We start from the raw sequence: 27,626 nt of genomic DNA on the forward strand, positions 1-27,626 counted from the left end.
AAGAGAATAATGTTGTGGCAGAGGGAACAACTTTAGTTCCTGAATATGCTACAGCTAGGGAGAATATCTAGTATCTTACTAGGTATTCTGTATCTAGAGATGCTACATATAGTATATCAAGAATATGCATATTAGAGATATTTGATATTCTCCCTAGCTGTAGCATATTTAGCTACAAGACCAGGAAGGGAAAAATACAGAAGTGAGCAACAGCTTTTATTGAGTATTTTCAATGTACTCAAGTTAGTTTTCATTGAACAACTCTTGTTTTTACCTGTATTTCATCAGTTTCTATGCAGTCTACATTACATTATTACAGTAACACAAATAAAACAGACATAAATAAATTTGTGCAAAAATACAACTGACCGTGTTAAGTGTGAATGTCACTTGTTGGGAGCAGAAATGAGTGTCTAGACTATCTTCCCAGACATAGGAGTTGAGCTTGCAGTGCTGTTGGATTTGGTTTGCTAGTATTTTGTTGAGGATTTTTGTGTCTATGTCCATCAGGAATATTGGTCTGTAGGGTTTTGTTGTTGTGTCCTTGTCTGAATTGGTTTTTGTTTTTGTTTTTTTAGAGAGAAAGTTTTGCTCTGTCACCCACCCTCAACCTGCTGGCCTCAAGCAAAGCAGTTGTTCTGCCTCATCTCCTGAGTAGCTGGGACTACAGGCATGCACCACCACGCCTGTCTAATTTTTAAATACTTTTTTTGTAGAGATGGGATCTCACTGTGTTGCCCGAGCTGGTGTTGAACTCCTGAGCTCAAGTGACCCTGTCTTCTCAGCCTCCCAGAGTGCTGAGATTATAGGCATGAGCCGTTGTACCTGGCCCCTTTTCCAGTTTTGGTACCAGGGTGATACTGGCCTCATAGAATGGGATAGGAAGAATTCCTTTTTCCTTGATTTCTTTGAACAGTTTCAGGAGGATTGGTATCAGTTCTTTTTAGTTCTTTGCATGTTTGATAGAATTTGGCTGTGAATCCATCTGGTATTGGGCTTTTCTTTGTTGGGAGATTTTTTTTTTTTTTTTTTTTTTCAAATTACTGATTGAGCCTTGCTCCTTGTTATTGGTGTGTTCAGGTTTTCTGTTTCTTCTTTGTTCAATCTTGAGTGGTTATATGCTTCTAGGAATTTATCCATTTCCTCTAGGTTTTCTAGTTTGTGAGCATAATTTGCCGTTCATAATAATCTGTGATGATCTTTTGTATTTCTGTGGTATCAGTTGTAATGGCTCCTTTTTCATATCTGATTTTGTTTATTTGGGTCTTCTCTCTTCTCTTCTTTGTTACAACCTCTATGGAAAACAGTGGAGATTTCTCAAAGAAGTAAAAATAGAAGGCCTGGCATGATGGCTCATGCCTATAATCCCAGCACTGTGGGAGGCCGAGGTGGGTGGATCCCCTGAGGTTGGGAGTTGTAGACCAGTCTGACCAACATGGAGAAACTCAGTCTCTACTAAAAATACAAAATTAGCTGGGCATGGTGGCCCATGCTTACAATCCCATTTACTCGGGGGGCTGTGGCAGGAGAATGCTTGAATCCTGGAGGCAGAGGTTGCAATGAGCTGAGATGGTGCCACTGCATTCCAACTTGGGCAACAGGGTGAGACTTTGTCTCAGAAAAAGAAAAAAAGTAAAAATAGAACTACGTTTGACCTGGGAATCTATTCAAAGGAAAAGAAATCCATTTATCAGAAAGATACCTGCTCTTGTATGTTTGTTGCAGCACTATTCACAGTAGCAAAGATACGGAATCAACCTAAGTGTCCATCAGTGGAGGAATAGATAAAGACAATGTAGTGTATTTGGAATGGAAGACTTCATGGACTACTATTCAGCCATAAGAAAGAATGAAATCATGTCTTTTGAAGCAATATGGTTGGAAGTGGACGACATTATCTTTTTTTTCCCACCTAACCAGTGTGCTAAGACGTTATCTTAAATGAAACAAGCTAAGCACAGAAAGTTAAGTATTACATGCTCTTATTCATAAATGGGTGCTAAAAATGTGTAGATATGGATGTAGAGAGTGGAAGGATAGGCAATGGAGACTCAGAAGGGTGACGGGCTGGGAGAGGGTAAATGATGAGAAATTAATTAATGGGTAGAGTGTGAGTTATTCAGGTGATAAATATACTAAAAGCCAACTTGACCACTACATAATCTATGCAAATAACAAAATTACATATGATACCCCGTACATTTATACAAATAATAATAATAATAGAGTTGAGCTTGCCATGGGATCAGCCAGTATTCAAGAACTAGCCAGGGAATGAGGAATTTTGGTTGGTCTGGCAAATTAGGCGAAGTTCAATTAAGCCAGCATCTATGGTAATTACAGTTTTGTGAATTTGTGAGGTCATTGAGGGAGAGAAGAGGGTGAAAGTCCAGAACCTGAGGGAACAGCACCAATTAAGGGACAGATAGAGGCAGACAAACCAGCCAATGATTTCAAGATGAGCTAAAAACAAGCTTTTCAGTGGCCTCAGTTTTCAGATTTTGAGGACTTTGAATTTGATCTTAATATTTAGCCATTGCCAAGCTTCCAGCAGCAGCATTGTTTAACCTAGCTTCTCTCAAACTTATTTTGCTATTGAAAACTTTATTCATTTAACTGTAATTTATATTCTGCATCCTATAAAACAAGTAGGAGCATACTTTGGGAAACACTGCTGTATGTAGGAAGAAAGGAGCAACAGAAGGAATTTAGGCAGGGTAGTCATATGATTAGCTTTTGGTTTAAAAGATGCTTTTGTTAGTTCTGCACAGACAAGATTCCAGAGAGGAGTGACAGGATGTTTGGGAGACCAACTAGATGCCCTGTGATAATCCAGGAGAAAGTTGATGGGGGTCTGAATTTAGGCAGTGCCAGTGGAATGGAAAAAGGACAGTTCAGTATGTTTTAGGAGAAGTGACAGAGTTTGGTAGCTGGATAGGAGAGGTAAGGAAGAAGTCTAACATCACTGATTTCTGTTTGGGTGACTAGGGGGATGAGTTGTGCAGCCACTATGCAGATTAAGGGATACAGGAGGTAGTGCAGGTTTGGAAGGAAGGTGGTGAATTCAGTTTTGGACATGTAGTGTGTAGGTGTATGTGCTTAGCAAGAGTTTAGTCATGCAGATTTGGAGCTTGGGAGAAAGGTTAGCATTGAAGAGGAGTTTAGAAGTAATGACATCACCTATGGAAGTGTAAGAAATTAGAGGGAGGTCAGGGATAGAATTCTGATTTAGAATTCTATCTAAAGGGGTGATAACCTTAAAACTATTAATCATTTATTAGATATCTGTTAGACACTGTTTTAAGCATGTTACAGATGTTATTTAATATTAAAAACTTTTTGAAGGTATGTGTTACTGTCTCCATTTTACAGATGAATAATTTGAAGCTCAAAGGATAAGCATTTAGCCTCCTTGGTCATACACCTGTCTTACTAAGATCTAGGCTTTTCCGTTTTGTTTGTTTGTTTGTTTGTTTGTTTTGTTTTTATTTTCTGATCTAGGCTTTTCTCACACGGCTCCGTTGCCTTTTGCAAAGAAGTAATAGTTAAATAGTAAGAGAGCAAAGAGAGTGGAACTGTGGTACCCAGGATGACAGACATTGAAGGAGTTGTTAGCTGTGTGAGGCGCTACTGAGAGTTTAAGAAAGGACCGAATACCCTTTTGTACCCTTTGGATTGAGTCAGTATGAGTGTCATTGAGGATAGCGCAGGCTTGTGTTGGAATTTGTTTGCTGTGGACCGGAGCCAGCATGGTTGAATGATTTATATATCACCTCCCCACGTTGTGTTTTCATGGAATGAATAAAGATGCCCAGGAAAGAAGGAAAAAGCAATAACCTTTTAAAAATTAAATTATGTTAAATACTGAATAAGAATTTATGAAAACTTCCCTTCATGATCAGATAATTTAAATGTACTGGTAGGAAGAACCTTTGGGAAGATGAGTTGTTTTGCCAGTTAGCTTTTGCTGCTTAGACAGGAAAGGGAGGGGAAGATCTTACTTGTGGACCACATCACTGCAGAGCTCTGGTAACCCGCTGCTGTGCTGACAAAAGCTGAGTCAGAGAAGAGATGCAGACTGCGCTATAGGCAGTCATGGCCCAGTTCAGGATTTTAGACTGCATGATCAACCACAATTGGCGTTTGTTGTGCAATCTGTATTGTGCATGGAGTGGTCAGGTTTGTTTCATAAATGTGTATGTATATATTTGCTTTTTAATTCAAAACTTCTATGATGTATAAAGTGAAAGTAAATCAGGGTATGAAAACACTGTCTTCCTGTAAGAGTAGGAAAGTAATCTTTTAGGCTATTTTTTTTTCGTCAAAATACTTGTTTAATCTGATAAATCTAATGATCTGAATTTAAAAGAATTAAGTTAATTCTTAATAGCACAGATGAGACTATTTGTAGAGCTTTAAGTAATGGAGGAGGGGAAGCTAGAATGAATTACTTAAAACTAGCAAAAATTAAAGCAATATAATTGTAACATAGGTAAATGTTATGTATTTTTGAAGGCATTTGACATTGTATTTATAAGGTAGGAAAGATTTTGGAATGAGTTGCTTTTTAGTTTTTCAGCTTTAGTGAAATATGGTTCTTGAGTTCTTTCACAGTGGGATCAAATGGAAGTACTTTTTAAAACTTTTTCTATTACTAGATAGTTTGTTTAGAAAATGGTTATTTTGCAGTAAAGAAAATGTGCTACAATAGCCATCATCTGCTTTTGAGTGTTCTTCCCTAAGAAGCAAAAATTCTTATTTTTCCCTTGATCCCTCGATCAACATTGTTATTTATTATCAGGTTGTTATTAGCAGATTGTTGCTATTAATCGTAAATAATATTGTACATATTCAGCATAATGGCTTCTTTTACAGAATAGAAAGAAACCTGGTTGATAGCTTTTGTTCCAGTTATCAATGAATCTTTAAAAACTATGAATTATTTACCTCATAAGTTATTCATCACTTTGTGGGTATTTGTTTTTCTTATTAAAAACAAGTTATTTAATATTGTTTGAAATTTAGAAGAAAAACAGTTGAAAATGTTATTGAACGTGATGAGTCGTAAATAAAGCACACTGACCATGCTGCCCCAGCCCCACCATTTCTCAGTTCTTCCATAGCTGTGATTTGAGCTTCTTCATTTATGATATGGAATTAGTTCCCAGTGGGACTTCAGTACTTTTCTTTATGTCCTGTCTTCTCCATTCTGGAATGGTGAGAAAATATTTTCATAGTTTAGGCTGGGCATAATAGACTAATGTATCAGAGAAATCAGGGATGGAGAAGGTCATTTAGTCTCTGTTTGTTTCAGCATAAGATTGATTCCTCAATGCACTTTCTAGTTCTGTCCCTAATGGATTTACATTACCGTAAACAAATAGGGATTTTGAATGGCTACTAAGAGAATAGAAGAAGATAGATACTGCAATTATCTTAACATGTAAAATTCATAGTATCGGAAGCCTAACGAAGCTGAGATTTAAAATTTTTTATTGTTTAGTAACTAGTCTGCAGCTATTACTAAACTCACTAGTTAGTCTCATCATCAGAAAACTTTCTACTTTGAGGCCTGAGACCTTTTTAAGACTTCTTCATTCTGGGTAATTCCAAAGGAATTGTATTTGAGTTGCAATAGAATCTAGAGGTGTATTAATGCAGTAAGCCAGCAATAGCAAGTGCTTTTAGATGTGCCTTGGCCTGGGGTTTTGCTAGGATTCTTGTTGCTACAATCCTTGTGGTTTAGGTCTGATAATTGGCAATTTAGTTGCTAATGTCTATGAGAAGAAGAGTTTGTAGGCCAAGCATGATGGCTCATGCCTATAATACCAGCACCTTGAAAGGGTCACTTGAGCCTAGGAGTTCGAGACCAGCCTGGCCAACGTGGAGAAACCCTGTCTCTACCAAAAATAGAAAAATTACCTCCGGGTGTGGTGGCTCACACCTGTAATCTTAGCACTTTGGGACGCCAAGGTGGGTGAATTGCTTGAGCTCAGGAGTTCGAGACCAGCCTGGGCAACATGGCAGAAACCCTATCTCTACTAAAAATACGAAAAAAAGTTAGCCAGGCTTGGTGGTGTGCACCTAATAATCCCAGCTGCTTGAGAGGCTGAGGCATGAGAATCACTTGAACCTGGGAAGCAGAGGTTGCAGTGAGCTGAGATTGTGCCACTGCACTCCCACCTGGGCAATGGAGGGAGACTCTGTCTCAAAAAAAAAAAAAAAAAAGTGAGAAATCATTGTGCACCTATAGTCCTAGCTACTTGGGAGGCTGAGATGGGAGGATCACCTGAGCCTGGGCTGTGGAGGTTGCAGTGAGCTGAGATCAGGACACTGCACTGCAGCCTGGGCCACAGAGTGAGATCCTGTCTCAAAAAAAAAAAAAAGTTTGTAGAACTTAGCATAAAGTTAAAAATGGCATATGACGGCATCTCCTATGGTTGCTGTGCCACCACTTAAAGTATTTGGTGGAGGTCACAAAATCAGTGCTTTGGGGGACAGGCAGTTGAAGAGTACAGAAAGTGAGTGGATCACAGTCAGGTGTTAGACAGTAGAGGCTGGTGGAGACTTTGGATAACTAGAAATTCAGCTTTAGGAGATTGCTGTCATTTTGTACCCACTGGTTAGATTGTTTAGTTTCCAAGAGAAGCTGAAAATTTGGATTTTTATGTGAACTTGTCCTGATTTTTAATGTTGATGACTAATTCAAGATTTTCAAAATAGTGAGATTTTAGCAAAATACATCTGCTGGCCAGATGTGGTTAGGTTTCTAGTGCGTAACTTCTTGTTTGTAGGAAGACTTAGGGCAGCACTTGGTTTCTTTGAGTTTCACTGTTGAAGCTAAGCAGTGATCAAGGACGCTGCTGGACGCGCTAGGAAAGCTTATGGAATAGGTCAGAAGAAGCATAGGTGAGGGAAAAGAAGTCACAGAAAAAGCAGGATGAGGAAGGAAAGAGAACAACTGAAGGAGATAGACCAAAGAAACGATACCATGGTAAGTGCGAGTGTACCCATCATGTCTCTCAGGTGGCATATTGAGAGTTCTGCAGGGTTACTTTACTTATTAAATATTCCCACTGTTGTAGGGAGGCACTATAGTGCTACAATTGAAAGTGCAGAGTTTAGTGCCCAAGAACTGAATTCAAGGCCTGGAGCTGTTTCTGGCTCTGTGGCAATGGTATGGCTTGAGTGTTACTTGCCTTCTCCACTCTAATAGTACCTACATCAGGGATTGTCGTGAAGATTACAATGAGATAACCTGGATATAGCATTTAACATAGTGCTGGGGTGCCGAGTGCCTAAGACATGCTTGTAATTATTAATATATTCTAGGTTGGTATAGGTGATGTTGTATGAGGTTTACATTAAAACTAAAGAGATGATAGTAAAAGTTCCGTTACTGTAATTTTAAATATTATAAATAAAATGCATGGTCACTTGTAAAAACTGGAAAATATAAATTAAAATTGGTTTACATAATTAAATCCTTCAAATTCAACTCCTGTTAATATGGTGATACTGTCATTTTTTCCTCCAGTGCATCTAGTTTGTGTGTGTTTTATAAGTTGGAATCATATTATGTACATTTTTCCATTTTAGGACATCATTCTCAATGCCTGTATAATATTATGAGTGTGTAGTACAGCGTATAATATTATACAGTGTACTATATACATATATACACACATAATAGTTTATAGTACACTGTATATTATACACTGTATAATACAGTGTACTATAAACTATTATGTGTGTATATATACTTAAACCATTTATTTGCTGAACACTTAAATTGCTTCCAGTGTCTTGCTGTTATAACACATGGTGACTATCTTTGTGTTTTAAACTGTTTCCTGTTTAGGATTATTTTTATAGGATACAGTCTTAGAAGTGAAATTATTGGGTCATAGTGATACTATTTTTAGGACATAACTTTAATAACAGCCTGGGTAGTATAGCGAGACCTCATCTTTACAAAAAATATTATTTGAGTATAGTGGTACACAGCCATAGTTCCAGACATTTGGGAGACTGGGTGGGATGATTGCTTGAGCCTGGGAAGTGAAAGTTTCAGTGAGCTGAGATCCTGCCACTGCACTCTAGCCTGGGTGACAGAGCAAGACCTTGTCTCAAAAAACCACTTAAAAAATACATTTCTGTGTTCAGAAGATCTTAGAGAGGTGATTGTTCTTGGGCTTCTTGACAGATAAGTGAATTAAATAAAGTTATAGATTACAACACTGGTTATTCCTGTACCACTGTTAAGAACGGAGATATTTTCTCCCTCCCACCCTCACCCACCTCGATGTGTGATACATTTCAAATGTTCTAATCAGTATTTAGAAATAGAGGTTGAATGTTTGGTAATACTAGAGCCAGATACAAGAAGTTGTACATTAAGATTTCGTATATATGACATATCCCATCCTTCAAGTCCAGTGATAGCTGTTATTACACAGCCATATACATAGGGAACTCAAAAGGAATACGGGGGGAGCATCAAGCATGGGAGATCCTGGTATTATCACTTCTGTAGATACTTGCATACAGCCTGTGGTCTGTTTTCAGCCCAGCATCCAATATGATCCTTTTAAACATCCATAGAACATGAATATAGTGTTCTACCAGAGCCCACCAAAGCCTGTCCATAATACTTAGTATAAAAGCCAAGGGCCTTAAGAGATTTCGTTCCCTCCTCTCATTATCTCCAGTACCCTGTTTCCACTTACTTCTCAAACCCTAGTCATTCTTCTCTAACCACACTGGCCTCCTTTGCTGTTCATCTCAGGGCCTTTGAACTCACCGTTCCCACTTCCTGAAATGCCTTCATTTCAGATCTCTGCTTAGCATGCTGCTTTGCTTTTGTTTTGTTTTGTTGAGACAGATTTCTTGCGCTTGTCACCAGGCTGGAGTGCAGTGGCACCCTCCAACTCCCTGGTTCAAGTGATTTTCCTGCCTCTGCCTCCCGAGTAGCTCGGTTTACGAGCATGTGCCACCATGGCCAGCTAATTTTTGTATTTTTAGTAGAGACAGGTTTCACCATGTTGGCCAGGATGGTCTCAATATCCTGACCTCGTGATCAGCCCACCTCAGCCTCCCAAAGTGCTGGGATTACAGGCATGAGCCGCTGTGCCCTGCCTGCTTTGCTTTCTTTAGGGTTTTATTCACATGTTCCCTTCTCAGAGAAATGTTCTGTTCCAATTTGTTTTAAGATGTTACAAAGGGAAAAAATAACCATGCCATTAAAGAAGGCACTTTTTTTTTCTTTGAAAGAAGGTTGTAAAATGGTTGGGAATTTTTGTTATTTAATGGAAATCTCATTTTGTATAAGTCCATTTCAGGAAAGAAGAGCTGGAGGAATCCTGGATTGAATCTTTCAAACTGGAAACAACGAGATAGGCACACCAAAGAGGCCCCAAGTGTAGTGAATTCCCTCTCCCCCTGGGGAAACCAAATGGAAGAGGGAAAGAGAGGCTGCCTGGAGCATTTTTAAAAAAAGTTTTATTGCTTTCTCCCTGAAGCTCCTTCCTCTTCTCCCCCACCCCCTCCTTTTTTGTTAAGAAACAGTTGGTAGCCTAAGTCTCTGTTCCTTAGAGCTGTTAAAATCAGCAGCTGCTTCTAACACCAGTAGAAGGAGGCTTTATGTTGATAAGCTAGGAAATTGGAAATAGGTCTTTTGACATGTTGGTACCTTAAATTCTTGGTACTTTAAGTGTGGCTTATGAACCAACCAGTAGTATCTACACTTGTGGAAGCTCCTATGAAATGTAGACATTCAGGTCTCATTCTAGACTTTAGGGAACCAGAATTTGCATTTTAACACGACCCTCAGGTGTTTCTCCCGCACATTAAAGTTCTGTCTTTAATGACCAAAAGACAGTTAAAGGTTATTTTTGAGAGGTACTTAATTTTTCTTTAAAGATTACTTTAACATTGTATCATCCTTTTAAAAATTAAGACAAATGCAAAGTATTATGTGTTACCACTTACCATATTATGTAAATAATTATGTAGAAAAATTCTAAGTGGCTAAATCCTACCTCTCTCATTTTTACAACCACTGGATAAGATCCCAAATCAATTTTTATTATTTTAATGAGCTAGGGAGCCTGAAAATTGGACTTCAGGTTAAGAACCCCTAGGGTTTTTGCCTTGCTTAGGTATAATACTTTAAATTGACTTTTTTCCTGGCTTGACCTCCAGGCCAGCCCTCTGTAGCATTGTGTTGTTGTGGGTGTGCTTTGTGAGTGTTCTCTCTGCACATGCTTGTTTTACACTCCCAGACTCATGGCCTTGTGTGAGAGACATCAGATGGAAGTGGCACAGGGAAACCTTGCTAGTGGGCAGGATGCATATGTGATGAGCAGAGACACTGATATGTGTGGGGACACAACTGGCATTGTCAAAATGCACAGATGGCTGGTTTTCCACAGGTGGAGTTTGCAGGTGAGAGCAAGGGGACGCGAATTAAAGCACAGAGGCCTATTAACCATTGTGAGGAGAAATCCAGCCAGACCGCTTTTGTATTTCACCAGGAGTATTTGAGAACCATTGACCTAAGCTCAGAATTGTAGCTGTCACAACTATTGGCCTTAAGCAGGGGAGAAAAAAAAAACCACCTCTCTCCACCCATCACAGCAAGCCTTTAAAATGATGAAAAATGCCACAGGAACTTTAGTTGAATATTTCGTGAATGATGAAGAATAGGTAATATTTAGTGAGTACTTAACTATGTGTCAGACTATTTAACAACTCTGCAGAGATGCTATGAATATCACATTCCCATTTTACAGATGAAGAAGCTGATAAACAAGGGCTTAACACTCTTGTCAGGGCCACACAGCTAAGAAGCTGCAGAGCCAGACTCAAGCCCAGGGAGTGGGACTCCAAAACCTGGGCATTTAATGTCTTCTCTTTACCAAAGTATATAATGGAGTGTTCTGGTCATCAGCTTTTAAAACTAGTAATTCTCAAGATATTTCAGACATCTAGAGTAAATAATAAAATTATATGGATATAATATGCAAATATGTGTATAAATTGTATATCTCCCTCTCATTCCCAATTGCTGGCCAATTTAGGGAGTAGTTGAGAGAAGTAGATGGAAAAAAGAGATAATGGGAGCCAGAAAGGGGAAGAAAAGATGAGAAGAATGTCTGGAATGATAGATACACAGTAGCGAAGAGCTAAAGGTTGAAGAGCAAAGCTAAGGTAGGAAAGAAAACACTTTCAAAGGGCAAATCGGGTTTTGCAGTAACTGCTGGTGGCTGTGAGTTTTAGCTGCCTTTTGTAGTGTTGATTAGTTGATGTTATTCCTCTGCTCTGTTACTGAATGAAACCTTTAGAATGCTGATATGTATGTACAAATATATTGTGAGTTGGTGAATGTGTTATGTAAGCAATATAATTATAAACGTTGAGCCTATGTGAGCAGAATTCAGTGTTAAAATTTGGAAAAAGTGGCATTATTATTGTCCTTTAACAATACCTATAATTGCTTTTAGCTGGAAAGTGGTTATGTTTAGATTGTAAGCAATTTACTTTAATTCTGGTTCACATTGATGTATTAGCAAGCCAGCTGCTTCTGAATCTGTAACTTAGAAGACCTATTAGATACTCGGCCAGAATACCCTGGTAGGATATTCTGCCTGAGAGCTCTGGTTGAGGGGTGAAATCTGGTTTAAATGAACAAGAAAGGGAAAATGGAAATCTCTGAAGGAAAAGGAAGAATTTAAAGGAACGGTCTAAATGGTATGTGGGTGAATGGATGGCGGACCCATCTGTCTTGGCTTCTTGATGACAGTTGGACTTAATTGCAAAGAGAAAAGCACTTGAAAGTACTACCTCCTTCCCAGCTTTGGGGAAAACAGTTTGCTTGAGAGTAGAGGCACCTACTCACTAGTCACTTTGCTGCTGCTTGGCTGCGTAACTGAGCAAGTCTGTTAATGCTCTGGGTTTTAGTTTTCCTATGTTGTAAACTGATTAGATGATTTCCTGGGCTTCTTAATTCCAGTTCTAACAAAAAGTGATTCTTAGAACAGCAGGATCTATTTTTACATTGTACTGTATATTTTAGAAATAAATTTTTAATGCCTGTGTTGTACCATGTTTAATTCATGATTGATGGGGAAAGTTTCTAGTGTAGGATCTCATTCATGGTGACTTTCAATTTAGAGGATGAATGGGAAAATCCTTCATTTAATACAAAGTATACAATAGGTCCATTAAAAAATGTAGCACTTAACTCTTTCTTTCTTTCTTTTCTTTCTTCTTTTTTTGACAGGAGTCTTGCTCTGTCACCCAGGCTGGAGTGCAATGGCACAATCTTGGCTCACTGCTACCTCCGCCTCCCGGGTTCAAGCGATTCTTTCACCTCAGCCTCCCAAGTAGCTGGGATTACAGGCATGCGCCACCACACCCAGCTAACTTCTGCATTTTTGTAGAGATGGGGTTTCATCATGTTGGCCAGGCTGGTGCTCTGTCACCCAGGCTCGAGTGCAGTGGTGCGATCTGGGCTCACTGCAACCTCTGCCTCCCAGGTTCAAGTAATCCCTTTGCCTCTCAGGGATTACGGGTGTAGGCCACCACGCCTGGCTAATTTTTTGGATTTTTTCAGCAGAGACAGGGTTTCACCATGTTGGCCAGGGTGGTTTTGAACTCCTGACCTCAAGTGATCCACCCACTTTGGCCTCCCAAAGTGCTGGGATTAGAGGCATGAGCCACTGCGCCCAGCCAGCCCATCAGATTTTAAAATAGAAATTATAAATTTCTGTACAAAATGTAAGAAAAATAGCATCCTTTAAATTGATGACCCATTTAGGGAGTAGTGGAGAAAATGTGAACTGAAAGGGAATGATGGGAACTGGGAGAAAAAGAAAAGATGGGATAGGAAACTGGCAGAGGGAACATACTAGACCAAAGGTGTCTCTATTTTCTTTCTTGCTTTCTTTCTCTTTGTCTCTTTTTGTTGCTGAAATGTATCCCTTTATTTGTCATATTGTCCTCATAACCCTCACCCCTTCACACAGACCCCCTTTACAAGGCCATTTCACCTGTTTCTCACTGGCTAATACCTCCAATGGCTCCGTTCCTACGGATGGTTTCCCTTGGCTTAATGAGTTTTGCCCCATCTGGGACATGATTCTCACCTTTCCCAGGGTTGGGTGAGAGCCAGTGAAGGGCCACCCCTAGGAAATGTTTTGTTACCCATCTCTATAGATGCTGGATCGGGCCTCTGGATGCCATCCTGATTTTGATACTCATTCCTGCATTTCACCTTGACTTTCAATGTTAAATGCTGCTTCCTGGCCTTTGCTGTTCTGTGATCCTAACATCCTCACGGCTCCTTAAGAAGCCCAGACCTGTAGCATTATCTTCTACTGTCAGTGCTGGCCAGAAGAGGACAGAGAGCTGGCACTGCCTCCATCAGCACATTCAGTGTTGCTGTGAACATAGAGTATCCTGTGAGTCCTCCCAGAGGTCGCTGTTAGTTTTCCCATGTGACATGTAGTACATAGACCTGTTGTAGCAGGCCCGATTCTCTGAGCCTTCAGATCTCTTCTGCCACGGTCTGTCATAGCAGTTCTTGCATCTCTACTTCATTTAATGTGGGCTATCGCTTTTTCCAAATTTCCTTGAGCCATCCTAGTAGTATATTTGAGCCACTACTGAGCCCTTGCCTCCACGTTAATCCTGGTTAGGTCACAGTGCCTCATTTCAACCTTCAGCCAGCGTCACATTCTACCTCCTTGAGCTAACACCCTTAGAAGCACTCAGCAGGCATGCTCTCCCTTACACCAGTGTATGCTAGCCAGGTCCCACAGCCCTTTGGGTATATTATCCCTTCAGTTTTTTTCTCATTTTGGTCTTGTTTCTCAGCTTTGTTAGGTGAGACAAGATCAGCTTTAGTGTAGTGCTAATTTTGCCCCACTACAGAGGCGCAGCACCCTTCTGAGTCCTTAACCTACTGCCCCGGAATGGTGAGGTTTCTCCCACTCATTGGTGAAAATGGGCTCTCTTCCTCGTCCTGTGTGAGTTTCAGGGATTGTGCCTGTGATTTTCTCAGGAGATTCTTTTCCCTCATCAGTGCTCAGCTGAAGACTGGGGTTGGGGAGGACCCCAGCAGATTCTCAGAGCTTCCTGTCTCTCTGGACCACTTTCTTCTCCAGGACTCTGTGCTGTAAACTTGAGCCGCCCTGCCTGGTTCCCCTGCCCTGTGCCAAGGCCCTGAAACTTTCTGTGTAGTAAGCCAGGGCGCCCATAGGGCCCACTGTTTGTGTCCTTTTTCTGAGGGATCACTGTCCTTTGTGGCCTGATATGTCCAATGCCTGGAAACCATTGTTTCACATATGTTGTCTGGCTTTTTAGTTGTTTTTGGTGGTAGAGCGTGTCAGTTCAGTTATCTATTTCTGAGTAATAGATTACCCTTAAAACTTAGTGACTAAAACAATATTTATTATCATCTCAGTTTCTCTGGAGTGTCAGGAGTCCAGGTGTGGCTTACCTGGGTCCTCTGGCTCAGGGTGTCTTTCAAGGCTGTCATCACGGCATCAGCCAGAACTGCAGTTATCTTGAGACTTGCCTGGGGAAGGGTCTGCTTCCAGGCTCACTCGTGGGGTTGCCGGTGGGATTTAGCTCCCCGCAGACGCTTGGGCTGAGGGCCTCAGTTCTTAAGCTGGCTGTTGGCCAAGGCTGCCCTCAGTTTCTTGACTTGTGGGTCTCTCCAGAGGGCAGCAAACTATAGGGCAGCTGGCTTCATAAGAAGAAATGATGGAAGAGAGCCAGAGGGAGTGTAGGCGAGACAGGTCAGTCCTTAGTAACCTAACCTTGAAAGTGACACCCATCACATTTGGCAAATTCTATTTATTTATTTATTTTTTTGGCACAGAGTCTCACTCCATCACCCAAGCTGGAATGCAGTGGGGTGATCTCAGCTCACGGCAACCTCTGCCTCCCAGGTTCAAGTGATTCTTGCCCCTCAGCCTCTGGAATAGCTGGAATTACAGGTGCACACCACCGTGCCTGGCTAATTTTTGTATTTTTAGTAGAGATAGGGTTTTGCCACATTGGTAAGGCTGGTCTTGAATCATGACTTGAAGTGATCCACCTGCCCTGGCCTCCCAAAATGCTGGGATTACAGGTGTGAGTCACTACACCCAGCCTCAGTTCTAATCGCTAGAAGTAAATCACTAGGTGTAGCCCAACTCAAGGGTAGAGGATGACATATGGCACAAATATTGCCAGATGGGTATCATGGTTTTCTTCTTTTTTCTATCACTGTGATTGATGATAATCCATTTAGGGGTTGGGAGATAATGGTCAGGAAGTTTATTTATTTTGCCGAAACTGAGTTTTGCTCCATCACCTAGGCTGGAGTACAGTGGCGCCATCTCAGCTCACTGCAACCTTCGTCTCTTGGGTTCAAGTGATTTTCCTGCCCCAGCTTCCCGAGTAGCTGGGATTATAGGTGCCTGATACAGCTCTCACAGTGTATTTTTGTATTTTTGGTAGATTTTAGGTTTTACCATGTTGGCCAGGCTGGTCTCAAATTCCAGGCGCAGGAGATCCACACACCTCTGCCTCCCGAAGTGCTTGGATTACAGTAGGCATGAGCCACCATGCCTGGCCATGGTTCATTTATTTTCTAGGAGGACTTAGAGGATTCAGCATAAAGTAGTATGCAGCTATGATGTATTATAGTGAAAGAATACAAAAGCAAAGCGAAAAGGCATATAGGACAAAGTTCAGAGGAAGCCACCCACAAGCTTCTAAGAGTCCTCTTCCAGTGGAGCCACACAGGATATGCTTAGTTTTCCAGCAGGAGCTTGTTAAAATATGTGTGAAATGTTGCCTACCAGGGAAGCTAATTCAAGACAAGATGTTTATTGGGGCGAGGTCACATAGGTACCTTCTGCCTAGCACATATCAACATTGTAGACTCCCAGAGGGAAAGGAAATGTTCAGCATAAACCACGTTGTTTGCACAGTCTAGGCACAGGGAGCCACTATGATCATTAAGGAGTGATGGGAACCCTCTTGAAATTCAGGTTGCCAAACACCAGCAGAGAGCTACCTCACAAGCTGGCCTTTCTAAGGATAGCAGTCAGGCCTCCTGTGTTAATTCTTTCTTGAACAAAAGGGAATGGGAATTTATGTTAAGCTTACCACAAGCAATAGTGACCAGTCAAGATATTTTGTTAAATTTGATGTTTTTGGGCCTGGGCATAAGAGGGTATGGGTGGGTTGAATGCTACTTTCTGGGGTCTAGAGATCAAAGGAATGTAATTTGGGCAGTAATCCTAACATTTAGATCTTAGCTTGGTGTTACATTGTATACTTGTGGTGAATTTAGAAAAAAATAGAGGATTCAGTGGGCCATTGGTGTATATCTTAAGCACCTGATTTTGTCGTGACCACTCTGCTGGGTATAGGCTATAAAATGGGATATATGCATGTCTGTGTTCCTGAAGATTGTGGTCTAGTGGAGGAGACAGATATTAAATGAATGCAGAAATAAAAATATAATTAAAAAAATAACTCTTTTACAAGAAAATAAAACATTCATTTTTTACTCAATATGGGTTTTTTTTTTTCTTTTTTTTTTTTTTCTTTCCATACCTGCTTTATGGTAGTAAAGTCTGTAAGATGAGACAGAGCTTGGATAGTGAGCTTTGAGGCAGCCGGGAGATTTGTGTAGCAGGAGCCAGTGAATGGGGGAGAGGGCTGAGGGAATTAGGTTAGAGTCAATCCCTCTGCAAGAGAAGGTTTTAGATTTCCTTCCCAGTGTGATGGGAATTCTACTGTTGATTTTTTAGCATGACAGTGACAATCAGATTCGTGTTTGTTTTTGTAAATGTTTCAAATAGAAATAAGCAGTACATAAAATGCATAAATCATAAATACATAGTTTGGTGAATTTTGCACCGTGAACATGCCTGTGTCATTGGCCACCCAGATACAGAGCATGAACAGCACTTCAGAAGCCTCTGTTCTGCCCTTGGCAGTCATTATTTTCTCCTCCAAAGATCATCCCACTCCAGACTTCATCACCATATACTGGTTTTGCCCGTTTGAACTTTCCTGTGAACATTATCACCCTTTTGTGTCTGACTTTTTTTTAATGCACCCTTTTGTGTCTGACTTTTTTCACTCAGCATTGTCTTTGAAATGTATCCATGTTGTTGCATTAGCTGTAAATTGTCTACCAATTTATTTATGGTAGTTCATTGTATGAATAGACAATAGTTTATCCAGTCTACTCTTTTTCTTTTTTGTTTTTTCTTTGAGACGGAGTTTCACTCTTATTGCCCAGGCTGGAGTGCAGTGGCACCATCTCTGCTCACTGCAACTTCTACCTCCTGAGTTCAAGTGATTCTTCTGCCTCAGCCTCCTGAGTAGCTGGGATTATAGACGCCTGCCACCACACTCAGCTAATTTTTGTATTTTTAGTAGAGATGGGGTTTTACTATGTTGGCCAGGCTAGTCTCAAACTCCTGACCTCAGGTGATCTGCCCATCTAAGCCTCGCAAAGTGCTGGGATTATAGGCATGAACCACAGCACCTGGCCTATCCATTCTACTCTTAATGGACATTTAGGTTGTTTCTGACTTTTGGCTATTTTCTTATAAATCAGCCCTAAAATATAGGGCTGATTTATAAGAAAACAGACTCCTAGAAATGGTTTCTTCTTGTGAAAATTAAAATCACTTAATCAAATTTTGTATTAAATATTTTATATGATTTAGTGAGAAGAATTGTACCAACTTTCCTCCCATAGTCTGTATACTTTCCATAGATGTTTCCATTCACTCCGTGCCTATAGGTATCATATCATAGACTGACTGATGATTCCCAAATCTCAGATCACTCTCCTGAGCTTAGATTCATTTGTTTAACTACTGAGTGTCTCCACTGGCACCTTACAGGTGCTTTAAGCCCATATCACAGACTAAACTTATACCCTTCCCTACCAACACCATTCCTCTCCTCTACTAGGCCTCAGTAATAACAACAATATCAGCAATATTTTCTGTATTGTTCTCTGCTCACTGCAGCCTCTGCCTCTTGGGTTCAAATGATTCTCCTGCCTCAGCTTCCCAAGTAGCTGGAACTACAGGCACACCTCACCACGCCTGGCCAACTTTTGTATTTTTGGTAGAGACAGGGTTTCGCCGTGTTGATCAGGCTGGTCTTCAACTCCCGACCTCAGGTGATCTGCATGCCTCGGCCTCTAAAAGTGCTGGGATTACAGATGTGATATTGTTGGGAACAATATCAACAATACTCTCTGTCATATTTTGTTGAGAACAATATTCTCAACAAAAATCCGAGAATTTGTTTGGTCTAGCAAGCTAGTGTTTAGAGATGTGCCCTGTGGCATCGAATGGAGCCATGAACACTTGCACTGTTAGTAAAGCAGTATTACTGCCCTTCTTGTAACAGAGAATTCCATTCTGTCTGTTGAGGCTGATATGGGCGATTCATGTTTCTTGTTTCTAGCTTATACATTTTTAGTAAAATTTATGGTATATTGGATTTCTATTTTTTGTGAGTGTTGTATGTACTTGTATAATGCTTTCAGATTCTCTTTGTATATAATATATAGCTTATATATTTATGCTTAAAAATCCATACCAGTTTTCCCTAGTAAATGGCTTTGGAGGTTTCTAATTGTTCAATCTTTGCTGGTATTATTGGGCTTCTCTGGTATTGTTGGGTCATTTCTGTGTTTTAGCCAATTAAAGCATTCTGTGTAAAAATACTGCTTATTAAAATAATCCATTTTATAATGTTTCCAGAAATACATTATGTTGAAAGGCAGTTGTATTTATAGGACATAAATTATGAAGTGATTAAAACAATTTATTACTTTCTGAAAGGCTTTCCTCCAGGGTTTTTAAATGGTAAGTTCCACCAATGCCTCTAAAATGTATCTAAAATACTTTTTGATATTTAATCATAACTTTTTCATGAACAAGAGATAAAACAAATACCTTCTACATACAGGATTTTTTACTTTGCTGGTTTTTTGAAATAAGACACAATTCAGTTTGACCTCAGCGATGTATTTGAAAGAGCATGAGTGAACTGTGTGTTATTACCACAATAGAAGTTGGACGGCAGCCTCATTGCTCCATCTCTAAGCCTTGTCTTTCCCCAGGGAACTGTGGATGCTCTTAGATCAACTTCATGCCATTTGCCTTTGTTGCTGGACCCAACAACTCAAAGCTGGACCAACTTAATATTTCCACCTAAAGTTAGGGTACATACCAGTGCTCACACTAATCAGAATGTAAGACAGTTTGAGCCTCGTACCCAGAAAGACTTGTTATCTCCTCTCTAAGATGTGGGTTCCGCTACCCCAGCCAATGACGTCTCAATTTTTGTGTACTTTAAGCTTCCTTTCCAGTCCTCAGAGATTTCGCCTTGGTTTCTACTACTATATTTTAAGACATTCCTGTTAACCCCAATTTATAATTTTATATGGGAGCTGTGTTCTGAACACCAGTGACACTATGTACTTTTGTAATTTAGTCTTAGAAGCTGGCGACTATGTTGTATCTGCTTTTCTATCTGAGGAGTGCATGGTGTGTGTATTTTTTTTTTTTTTTTTTTTTTTTTGGAGACGGAGTCTCCCTGTGTTGCCCAGGCTGGAATGTTGGAGTGCAGTGGCATAATCTTGGCTCACGGCAACCTCCGACTCTCGGGTTTAATTTATTTTCTTGCCTCAGCCTCCTGAATAGCTGGAACTACAGATACACACCACTACGCTTGGCTAATTTTTGTATTTTTAGTAGAGACAGGGTTTTGTCATGTTTATGAGGCTGGTCTCGAACTCCCAACCTCAGGTGATCTGCCTGCCTTGGCCTCCCAAAGTGCTGGGATTACAGAAGTGAGCCACCGCGCCCAGCATGCTTTTCTGTTATTTATATTATAGGGTACTTAGAATAGCATGTTATATGCAAAGATGTGTAGCCTCACCAATAATGAAAGAATCAAAAAATTAGTAAGAATCATTTTCATCTTTAACGTATTTGCAAAGATGGAAAAATACCCAGTGTTGGCTGGAATATGGATATAGCAGTCTCATGCTGTCAGTGGATGTGGTTCCCTGGTTTTCCTGGATGACTCTTTAAAATACTGTATTTAAATCTCAAACAAAAAGTAAATATTTGAGCTAGCAGCTCCATTCTTAGGAATTTATCCTAATGTAATTCTCAGTGGTTTTTCATAGACACTGGTCTGCAAGACAGTTGTAATAATAATAGTAGTAGTAATGTAGCTTTTACCGTGTAGATTTTAGACATTTATAAAATATTGAATAAAAAGAAATAGGTTAGAAGATTTTTTTTGAAGTGTGTGTGTGTACGTATACATATATATTTATATGTATATATTAGAAGAAGATTTTTTTAAAGCGTGTGTGTGTACGTACACATATATTTATTTTTGAGACAAGTTCTTAGTCTGACATCCAGGCTAGAGTGCAGTGGTGTGATCATGACAGTACTCATTGCAGACTCAACCTTCTGGGCTCAGATGATCCTTATACCTTAGCCTCCTGGGTATCTGGGACTACAAGTGCATGCCATTATGTGGGACTTATTTTTTGTATTTATTGTAGAGATGGGGTTTTGCCATGTTGCCCAGGCTGGTCCTGAACTCCTGGGTTCAGGCGATCCACCCACTTTGGCCTCCCAAAGTATTTGAATTATAGGTGTGAGCCACCTTGTCCAGCCGGTGTGTATGTATGAAAAAGTCTGGAAGAATATGTATATGTCTCAAAGTATTGACATAATTTTCTCTAGAGGGGGAATGACAAGATAAGTTAAATTATTTCCTTTTTGCTTAAATTTATTTTCTGGTTTATCCTTAATGAACATACATTATGTGTTTCATAAATATAAATTAGAAAAAAAAAAAAAGAATATGTTACCTATTAGCTGTTATCTTCAGATTGTTAAAACAATTTGTTAGTGGTGTAGTGGAAAAGGTCCAAGATCAGAAGACTGGAAACTTAGGTTCTAGTCCAAAGCTGTGTCACTAATTAGCTATGAGGCCACCAGCGAGTCTTTCAGGGCCTCAGTGACTATATTTGTAAAATAAATTGGCTGAACTAGATCTATGATTTTAAAAGTTTTTATCAGACTGTTAGTGTTTCCAAGGAATTAGCAGAGTAGGTTTCAGTACAAACTCCCCCAACAGAGCAGCTCTGTATACAGTATTGAATATTTATATATTGAGGTTCTGTTTAAAGCCATCTTTCAGCAAAAGGCCTCATAGATTTGGAGTGGGAGGAAGGGAAAGAAAAAGAAAACCGCCTCTGTGAGATTCAGTAATTCTAGGTATGTTCGAGGCTACTCTCTTTAAGCTTCTGTCTTTTCTTCCTATTTCTGGGGCATGGGTTTTTTTTAGGACAGAGCTTAACTCCTATATCATGATGCCCTAGCTTTCCTGGAAATAGCAGACTATGACAGTCTGCCTTCCTTGAGAACTAATGAGTAAATGAATGATTCATGTCTGATATGAGAGTGCCTTCACCCTAGCTGATACATAGAGACCCAGTATTTTTGCACATGTGAAAAACCATTTCAGCACCTTCTATGAGTTATTTCCCCAGGCAGTCTTGGCCCATTAGAGCAGTTACTCTTAATGGTCTGTTCTGCTTTAATTTGGATCCTAATCAATAGTTTGGTCACCAATATTTGTGTAACATTTGGCAAATCACTTAACCTCTTGGAGTGTCAGTGTTCTGTTCTATAAAATGGTGAATGACCAAATTGAATTTTTTGTTTTTTGAGACAGAGTCTTGGTCTGTCATCCAGGCTTGAGTGTAGTGGTGCAATCTCAATTCACTTCAACCTCCACCTCCCTTGGTTCAAGGGATTCTCCTGCCTCAACCTTCCGAGTAGCGAGTAGGTGGGATTATAGATGCATGCCACCACAACCAGCTAATTTTTGCATTTTTAGTTGAGACGGGGTTTTGCTGTATTGACCAGGCTGGCCTTGAACTTCTAACCTCAAGTGATCCACCCGCCTAGGCCTCCCAAAGGGCTAGGATTACAGGCGTGAGCCACTACACCTGGGTGCCAGATTGAACTCTATAATCTCTACGTTTTCTTCTAGCTGTAAAATTCTGTGAAATTATTTAGTCTCTCAGTTGTTGCCAATGAAAATGAGTCCATCATTAACATAGGTTGCTGATGATAGTATTACTGATGACTCAAAATTAACTTATAAAAACTTAGTAATACATACATTTAATAAGGTGAGTCTGATAATCATAGTCAAGCTAATCATAGTTCTTCAAAATAGTGAAACCACATGATAGTGTCTGACCATCTGTCTGTACCTATATCTTCGTAGCCTGTATACATGCTTGGTATTACTTATATCTGCTCAGAGGGGACTGCATTATTTCATTGGTAGCTAGCATGAACTGAAATTTAAGCTTGATTTTTAATTTGGTGATTCCTGTCTACCCTAAGGGAAGGGAGGTAATTGTTTTTAACCATAAAAATGCAACCTGTTCCTAGTTTCAGATTAAACAATATTTTATTCATTTCATAAAGTAAGTAGCTTTTGAAAGTATCTCATATTATTCAGTAAGACTTCTTTACAAGAAAATATGTGTAAAAAATAGACATGTTTGTATTTGAGTTTGTGTCTGTTTCTCTGTTGCTGTCTAGTTGTTGTGAAATGTGCTATATGCACTCACTGCCTCTAATGAGAAAAATAGAAAAGTAAGGAAATAGGAGCAATTCCCCAACAGAGTTTTAAAGTCTCTATTTTCTGTTATCCTTGTTTTATGTAAACTTTACTCATTTCATATAAATTTTGTTCATTTTTGAGGTCCTACTTTGTGTCGGGTTTTGTGTGTTGGGCACTAGAGTATGGGCCTCTTGTCATGAAGCTACTCTGTGATTAAAAAGATAGATGTATGAACAAGCAATTATAATACCGTCAGTAAGGGTACGCTCTACAGTAGAGGGCCTGAGAAACTGCCCCCCACCCCCACCTTTTTTTTTTCTTTGAGACAGGGTCTCTCTCTGTCACCCAGACCTCATGGGCTCAAGAGATCCTCCTGCCTCATCCTCCTGAGTAGCTTGGACTACAGGCATGCATCACCACGCCTGGCTAAATTTTGTATTTTTTGTAGAGATGGGGTTTCACCATGTTGCCCAGGTTGGTATCAGGATGCTCTTGCTCTCCTGGAAATAGCAGGTGAACCTCTGGGCTCAAATCATTGCCTGCCTCAGCCTCCCAAAGTGCTGGGGTTATGGACGTGAGTCCTCTCACCTTGCTCAGAAACTGCTTTTAAATATTGAAGTACACTGATCAGGAAGTTGTGCTGTAAGGCACTTTGGCACTGAGAAAGGAATAGTTTGTTCAGTTAGTACACAGAAAAAATGTGAAAACGGTCACAACTCTTCTACAGGGATGTGCCACCCAATATTGCAACTGGATGTGAAAGATAACCACTGCTTGTGTGCGTGTTCATTATAGGAAATCCATGAATTGTTTAGGAAAATATTTAAACAGCTCCTAATTCCAAAGAGTGTGTATGTGTGATTAAAATAATTTTGATCATATTGTGGCGTTCTATGTCTTATATTTTTGCTTAACACTGTTTTTGGGGCATTTTCTCATACCATTGAAAAATGTTCACAATCATGGCTTTAGGAGCTATATCATAATTTATTTACTATTTTTGTTGCTGTCAGACATTAACATAGTTTCCAGTTTGAGTTAATTTTTATTTATTTATTTATTTATTTTGAGATGGAGTCTCACTCTGTCACCCAGGCTGGAGGGCGTGGCACCATCATGGCTCACTGCAGCCTTGACCTCCTGGGCTCATGGGATCCTCCTGCCTTAGCCTTCCATGTAGCTTGGACCACAGATGCCTGCTAGTATGCCTGGCTGATTTTTACATTTTTTTGTAGAGACAGGCCTCACCATGTTATACAGGCTGGTTTCAACTCCTGGGCTAAAGCAATCCTCTTGCATCGGCCTCCCAAAGTGCTGGGTTTATAGGTGTGAATCACCACATCCGACCTAAATAGTTTCCAATTTGTGTTACTATACCTTGGAATAAATAGCTTGTAATATGACTTTTTGCCATTATGTCTTATTTCATTATTTACTTGCATAACAAGTATAAAATTGAAGTTTCTTAATATATTGCCACTTAGGTTTACAGGAAGAATGTACTTCTAGTATAGGTATATGTGAATTCCCATTTGATTCCATCTTCTTTAACACTGTGGTACTATGTTTTCCTTGATTTGTTTTAGTGCAGTATCTTTCCTTCAGTGTCCTCTGCTTACTGAAAATACTGTTAGTGGGTGGGTTAACTAAACTGGAGTGCAGTGATATGATCTTGGCTCACTGCAACCTCCAGTTCTCAGGTTCAAGCGATTCTCCTGGCTCAGCCTCCTGAGTTGCGGGGATTACAGGCGTCTGCCACCATGCCTGACAAATTTTTGCATTTTTAGTAGAGACGGGGGTTCACTAGGTTGGCCAGGCTTATCTTGAACTCCTGACCTCAAGTGATCTGCCCACCTCAGCCTCTCAAAGTGCTGGGATTACAGGTATGAGCCACCGTACCTGGCCAAGAAAACAATTCTATCAATAAAGTATCATATTTAGAAAAGAAAGAGATTTGTTGTTCTGAATGATGATCTCATTGCATCTTTATGATTGGTAGATGCTCTTTGGCAGGTTAACAGAAAGTTAGGAATGTAAATAAAATCACGATCTTTGATTTTGGTAAACATGCTTAAAAGTTAACCAACTAGAAATGCTTAATAGAGCTTAGTTAGGCTTTGAGAGTAGGGGCCAAATGATTGTGCCACTATAAACTGCGAATATCTATACTGATGGGATGCTCTGTTGTTGTTTTGGGCCTATACCAAAGGTGACTGATTGCTACTAAACTCTTTTGAATATATATTTAGCAAATTATTTCTTTTTATTATTTGGCTTTCTTTTTGCCTTTAGAAAGTTGCATGGTTACTAAAATATAGGAAAACAAGCAGAAATTTGAATACTTATTACTATAGTACTGCTACATGGTTTGTTGAGGAAGAAATACATGAATGGCCAAAATTACATTTTTAGACCACAGTATCCCCAATTTTAAATATATTGATTTATTCTTTACAAAAAAGTAAACAAAAGTTTATATAAAGCAAATTTAAATGATTATGGCAATCTGAATATCAGTCATTATTTGTTAAAAACCCATTCCTAGGCCAGGCACGGTGGCTCATGCGTGTAATCCTAGGACTTTGGGAGACTGAGGGGGCAGATCACCTGAGGTCAGAAGTTTGAGACCAGCCTGGCTAATGTGGTGAAACCCTGTCTCTACTAAAAATAGAAAAATTAGCTGGGCAAGGTGGTGGGCACCTGTAATCCAAGCTATTTAGAAGGCTGAGGCAGGAGAATTGCTTGAATCCAGGAGGCGGAGGTTGCATTGAACTGAGATCACGCCACTACACTCCAGCCTGGGCCTGAGAGAGTAAGACCCTGTCTTAAAAAACAAAAAAAATAAAAAATAAAAAAAACCCATTCCTAGTTTGCTCATATGTTCAGCAGTCAAATTGGTAAACTCCTGGGAAGTTTTGTTTTTGACAGGAATTTTTGTTTCAGCAAGATCTAAGTTATTTGTAAGGTTTAATTTAAAAAGAAAATACTTGAAGTATACATTTCTCTGAGGCTTATTTAAAAAAATGCAGATACTGTATATGCCTTTCAAAGTTGTAATAATAGTTAAATGTGGCAGTTGTCAGTTAAATTTTGGGGATAATTTATTCTCATTTAATTATGGTTAATATTTGAAGAATGTTTGGGTATAGTGTTATATCTTCAAGTTTTTTTTTTATTTTTTCTGAGGCAGGGTCTCAGTCTGTTCTGCAGGCTGGAGTGCAGTGGCACGATCTTGGCCGACTACCACCTCTGCCCCCTTTGTTCTAGTGATTCTTGTGCCTCAGTCTCCTGAGTTCCTGGGATGACAGGCACGCATCACAATGCCCAGCTAATTTTTGTGTTTTCAATAGAGACGGTTTTGCCATGTTGACCAGGCTGGTCTTGAACTCCTGACCTGAAGCGATCTGCCCACCTCGGCCTCCCAAAGTATGAGCCACCACGCCTGGCCTAGGCTTTTTGTTTTTTTGTTTTTTTTGGAAACTATCCTGCAGTGTATGTAGCATATACAAATTATATTTTTATTTTGTTTTTCTCTAAAACTGAAGCCATAACTGTTTCTAAAAAATGAGAAGTAGATGGTTTTTAATTTTCCTGAGGAGAGCACTGAGGAGGTACAGTTGAAACTTTGCAGATAAAATATCGAGTGAGGTCTGTGCATGTCCAAAGGGAAGGTGGTTTCCTAACCACGTGCCCCTCTAGGTGTAGAGGCTGACAGGGATAGAGTACGGTAGTGGCTGCTTATGGAGGTAACCTAGATCGGATTTCTGAGTTATTTCTTTGCAATTTATTTATATTAACAAGCCAACTCCTGGCATTATACTATAAAGACATATCCTAGGCTGAGGTGGGAGGATTGCTTGAGCTTGGGAGGTGGAGGTTGCAGTGAGCCAAGGTCATGTCACTACACTTCAGTCTGAGTGACAGAGTGAGACTGTCTCAAAAACAATAAAATAAGAAAAAAATAAAATTGCCTTTGAAAATAAAGCAAATCAAAGAGAGAGAGAAAGAGACAGAGAAAAGTGCTGTCCAGGTAAAAATTAAATTAAAAACCAGAACCCTGAATAGAGAAAATACCTGTGATTCAAAAATACAACAGTTTATGAAACCCAGCCATATGGTATATGCTACTATTATAAATGAATGTCCAAGTAAATAATTAACTTGAACATTGAGAGTTACATTTAAGAAAATTAAGCCCAAATATTTAATTAGAAGTATTATGGACTAATGACATTTAGATTGTTCAGCTTCATGTTGTGAGAGTATTACAGTTTTGTTAGTCATCATCTTTTATCTCTTAAATGTTCAATACCCACTGAAAACCAGAATTACTTTTTGGAAAAAACATCTAGGTACATCTAGATATTCAACATCAAAGCATTTCCCATTATTGTCGACCTCTATTGGCAAAAAAAGAGAAAGAAAGCTTTAAAATTGGAAAGAAACTTGGTAACCAAGCTGCTTGTGAAGTTTTCAAGCATACATAGCATGGAAAAACTGTATTCAAGAGTCTTCCATCTCAGTTGGAATTTGAACAACGCTTTAGTTTACAACATTTTCACATGTTGAAAAAATTTGCAGAGAAATACCCTGTCAAAGAACCCTAGTATGTTAGGAATAATTAATAGTAAGATTGATCTCTGTGGCATTAGAACTATGGATAGAGTAGTTTAAAGATAAGCAATATTTAAATGTTGAAAAACGTATTATTATTCCCTTCCTATTTGTGGCACATAGAGGAAAGCATGGGCTACTTCCATCACTCACTACTAGCTATATATTTTTGACAAATTAATCACTGTAAGCCTGTTTTTCCATCAGACTTGTGATATCTGGAAAGATATGCTAAAAGTTTTATGGATATTCAAGTTGTTTTTCCCTTCAGACAAAACGATATTTTATATACTGTTTTCTCA

The 27,626-nt window shown here is 39.5% G+C and overlaps 1 protein-coding gene across 10 annotated transcripts in view; it reads left to right on the forward strand.

The window, feature by feature from the left end:
* The window catches only part of ARHGAP21 (Rho GTPase activating protein 21), a 127,174-nt gene that overhangs the window by 14,239 nt on the left and 85,309 nt on the right, over window positions 1-27,626 (forward strand). The window contains exon 1 of one of the 10 annotated variants that reach the window (XM_032243862.1): window positions 3,223-4,179. The exons of 8 other annotated variants lie outside the window; for them this stretch is intronic. In XM_032243862.1, coding sequence (XP_032099753.1) covers window positions 4,096-4,179 — 84 coding nt within the window. In that variant the 5' untranslated portion in view covers window positions 3,223-4,095. Of the gene's footprint in view, window positions 1-3,222; window positions 4,180-27,626 lie in introns of those variants that run through there. One more of the 10 variants, XM_032243867.1, reaches the window with a different exon arrangement.

Source organism: Sapajus apella, unplaced genomic scaffold, assembly GCF_009761245.1.
Source record: "Sapajus apella isolate SASKATOON/1434 unplaced genomic scaffold, GSC_monkey_1.0 scaffold53, whole genome shotgun sequence".
NCBI lineage: Eukaryota > Metazoa > Chordata > Mammalia > Primates > Cebidae > Sapajus > Sapajus apella.